At 38.6% G+C, this 3767-nt stretch overlaps 1 protein-coding gene across 1 annotated transcript; it reads right to left on the bottom strand.

The window, feature by feature from the left end:
* Window positions 1–539: 539 nt before the first annotated feature.
* On the bottom strand, window positions 540–1313 carry LOC140879335 (uncharacterized). Its single transcript, XM_073283011.1, has one exon. The coding sequence runs from the start codon at window positions 1311–1313 to the stop codon at window positions 540–542; it is 774 nt and encodes a 257-aa protein (XP_073139112.1).
* Window positions 1314–3767: the final 2454 nt, after the last annotated feature.

The following is a 3767-nucleotide window of genomic DNA, read 5'->3' as shown; positions in this document are numbered from 1 at the left end:
ATTTAATTAAAATATACCATATGCAACAGAGCATTTAACCACAATACATTTTGTTGATATCTTGTAATAGCATCCACTTGCACGACCTAAATATCTCTTGCCACGTCAGCATTGAACTGCGTCAAATGTTTTAAGTTGTCGACTGCTATCCAAAAAACAAAATATGAGTTGTATAAATTAGTAAATAGTTTTTTTTAACAGTATCGAGAAAAAGAATGCAAGATATCTCACATTTATGTTTTTCTCATCCATTTGGTAGCAGTATCATAGTATGTCTTTGTACACAACGTTTTTGGTGTACACACCTGATCGATTTTGTAACTTCCCGTATTTTACTAAAATTTTTGTTCATCTTTGAGAAAATCCTCTAGAAAGTGCGACATACAATTGACCATGACTAAACACATGATTACGCAAGAAAATACCAACATTTGGTATTGTTTGACCTTGTGCCTTATTTATGGTAAGAGCAAAACTTAATCTTACGGGGTACTGTTTGCGTGTCAGTTCAAATGGCACTCCTGAATTTTCTTCACTTTTCATAGGAATAAATGAAGGAAATATCGTGTATCCTTGTGAGGACCTGTTATGATTTTCGCATCTATGAAGTTTCTCCCAAGATTGCGGCATATTAATCTTGTTCCATTGCAGAGTCCGAGTTCAGGTGCAACATTCCTTAAGAGCATAGTTGGACATCCTACTTTCAATGTGATTCTATGAGGTGGCAAACCACTCGGACAAAGAGAATTCAAAAACTCTACTTGGAAAATATTGTTGTTATCATCTTCTACGGAGTCCCAAGATGTGTATACTTTTTCTTCTTCGAGAAATTTTAAAATGAGAATTTCATTGATTTCATCAACATCTACATTTTTTGTAGTGATAATAGCTCCGTCAACCATGTAATTTGCATCATGTACACGGTATGTCATATTTGGAAAAACAGAATCAATCAATTGATGAATTGAATGTTCACTTTCCCATGGTATGATCATCGAATTCAGCAACTTTATAAAATTACCACTCACAGTATCTTCTAAGTCATCACCAACACGTAAAATAAATTGGGAGAACTCAATATCTTGGGTAGATCTCATATTTTGTTGTAGATGTAATATCTTGACAAAATTCCAAAACGACGACCTTGAAATGCTTGTAACAATTTGATCTCTCATTGATCCTCGTTTAACAACTGGTAATACTTGCCTAAAGTCGCCACCAAAAATCATAGTCTTTCCCCCAAATGGCAATTGGTTATCCATTATATCTTGGAAAGTTTGACTGATAGCTTCAAAAGCATAACGATTTGCCATTGGATCCTCATCCCATACCACAGTTGTTGCACGCCTGATTAACTCTGCAAGATCTGACTTGTGAGGACCTCGGTTCTAAACATCTAATCAAGATTAAATCAATCGATCAAGAATCCAATAAATGAAAAGGCAAAAAGCCAAGAATTTTTTTTAAAGAGCCCCCGCTCGAGCGGTGATAAAAGTCCTCTTGAGCGGGCAAATATCTGCCCGAACACCTCAAAGGCCCTCGCTCGAGCGGTAATAAAGCTCCGCTCGAGTGAGACAAGCACTGCCTCAAAAAAACAAACCCCTCGCTCGAGCGGTAAAAACCGCTCGAGCGAGACCAACTCTGAACCAACAAATAGGAATTGCTCTCACTATCCAATTTCAACTCAAAAACCAACTCAAACATAAATATAACATCTCAATTCAACATGGTACCAAAACATAAAGGTCTAGAGTTGTACAATATTCAAATCGGTAGAACATGCATCGGTTCTAGGTATTACAAACGAAATACAATACAAGATACAAATCGAGTACGAAATACAAGCGATTCTAAAACCAAGTCCTCACTTCTATCATTCCCAACTCGATCTAATCATGTTGCCTCTGACTCGAACTCGTCCCACCTGTTTCCAAGCACACATACAAAGACAAGACAACAACCGGATAACTCAGATGAGAATAATATTCCCAGTAAAAGCAACAAACATGAAATATCAAACAATTATATCAACGCCATGATATAACAAGAATATTCTTTCGACAATAAATAAATATGAAATGCATGTCTTTAAAACAAGATTATCGACTCGGATAATCAAGGAATCTGGTTTCTTCTTTTGGGATCCCGAGAACAAGATATCGTGACAACTCACCTACACTCATGATCGGGGTGATGTCACGTGTAGTGACCCGCGCCGTGATCACCTACTAATCAGAACTTAAGCATGCAATTAATCAATAAAATAATCTTAATCAGAGTAACTGTGGAATCTTAAAATAAAATAATACCAGGTAGGCAAAAACCTAGTGGTCAACCCTGCTATCCAGCCTTGGTCACCACCTAACCTCCGTGTCCCCGGGAGAACTACCTGCAACTGCCCCATGGAATAGGGCATCCAGCCAACAAAAAATAACCGGAAGTGAGCCTAACATGCTCAGTACGAGAGTATGAGTATACACTATCATATGCGCATGAATGCAAATGAACTGGGTACCAAGACACTCAGGTTAAGAAACTAGCTCATCGACCGGGCCCAGGGTATATAGCATGCTGCGCCGTCGCCTCAGGAGGTGGCTCATATACCCAGTGGATAATGGTGACCTGATACTAGTACATGTTTCCAACTATAAAGGTGACCTGACACAAGACTTACGTATCCAACCATCCACAAACTCGTAGGGTGAGCACCCTACTACAGGATACCTCTAAGGTAAAGGCTCAATATGCTCATGTATGCAATATATAGTCATGACATGCTGTATATAAAGTCATATAAAACATGCAATCATATAATCCATGCAAACACATAATACATGCATACTCAATCTGGATATCTCGAATAATACTTCCATACCTTAATAAGGCAGATCCTAGAATCTTTCCCTTTAGGTCCAAGCCTACCATGCAGCACTACAACATAAATAACCATGCATTACCTAGCATGCCAAACATCACCTACTAGGCTCTAAAAGCCTTAATTAAACTATAGCCTACTCCCTATTTACTATAAGGAACTAGGAGTGCAAACGAACCGAACATGTTCGTGAGCTTTACGAGCCCGCTCGATAAATATTTGATTCATATTCGAGCTTATCGAACTCGAGTCGAATTTGAACACGTTCGAACTTTTTTTCGAGCCGAGCTCGAGCCGAAATTACTCTATTCGATAGTTCGCGAATAGTTCGCGAGCCTTAATATTTAATTAATATAATATAATTATATAATAAATATAAATATTTTTCAAACCTTTTCGAACATTTCGAGCTTTTCGAACCATAATATCTGAATAGTTCACGAATAAGTTCGAATATTTTGAACCGAACTCGAACTTCATTTTGAGCCGAACTCGAGCCAGAATATTTGAAATTATCGAACTTCGAATCGAGCTCGAACTTGAATATAATCTTATCGATCCGAATTCGAGCCTTAAAATTTTACCATTATTCGGCTCGATTCGGTTCGTTTGCACCCATATATGTAACCAAAGCCATACCTTTGTCCATCGTCAGCCCGCTGATGTCGCATGCCCCAGAGCCTGGGCATAGCCTAGCTACGACCCCTAGACGCCTCACCAGAGCTTCACCGCCTGGCTGCTACTACGGACACTGTCCGCTATAAAAATATACTATTTCCTACTCCAACTCTTAAATAAAGAGTCCCGAAGCCCTTAAATAGAGCAATTACCGGGAGAGGAGAGGAAAAATTGCACTTCAAAATGAGGGATTTGGACCCCTATTTATAGGCAG

This window comes from Henckelia pumila, chromosome 2 (genome assembly GCF_033568475.1).
Source record: "Henckelia pumila isolate YLH828 chromosome 2, ASM3356847v2, whole genome shotgun sequence".
In the NCBI taxonomy this organism is placed as follows: Eukaryota; Viridiplantae; Streptophyta; class Magnoliopsida; order Lamiales; family Gesneriaceae; genus Henckelia; species Henckelia pumila.
This window is presented reverse-complemented; position numbering and strand designations above follow the sequence as displayed.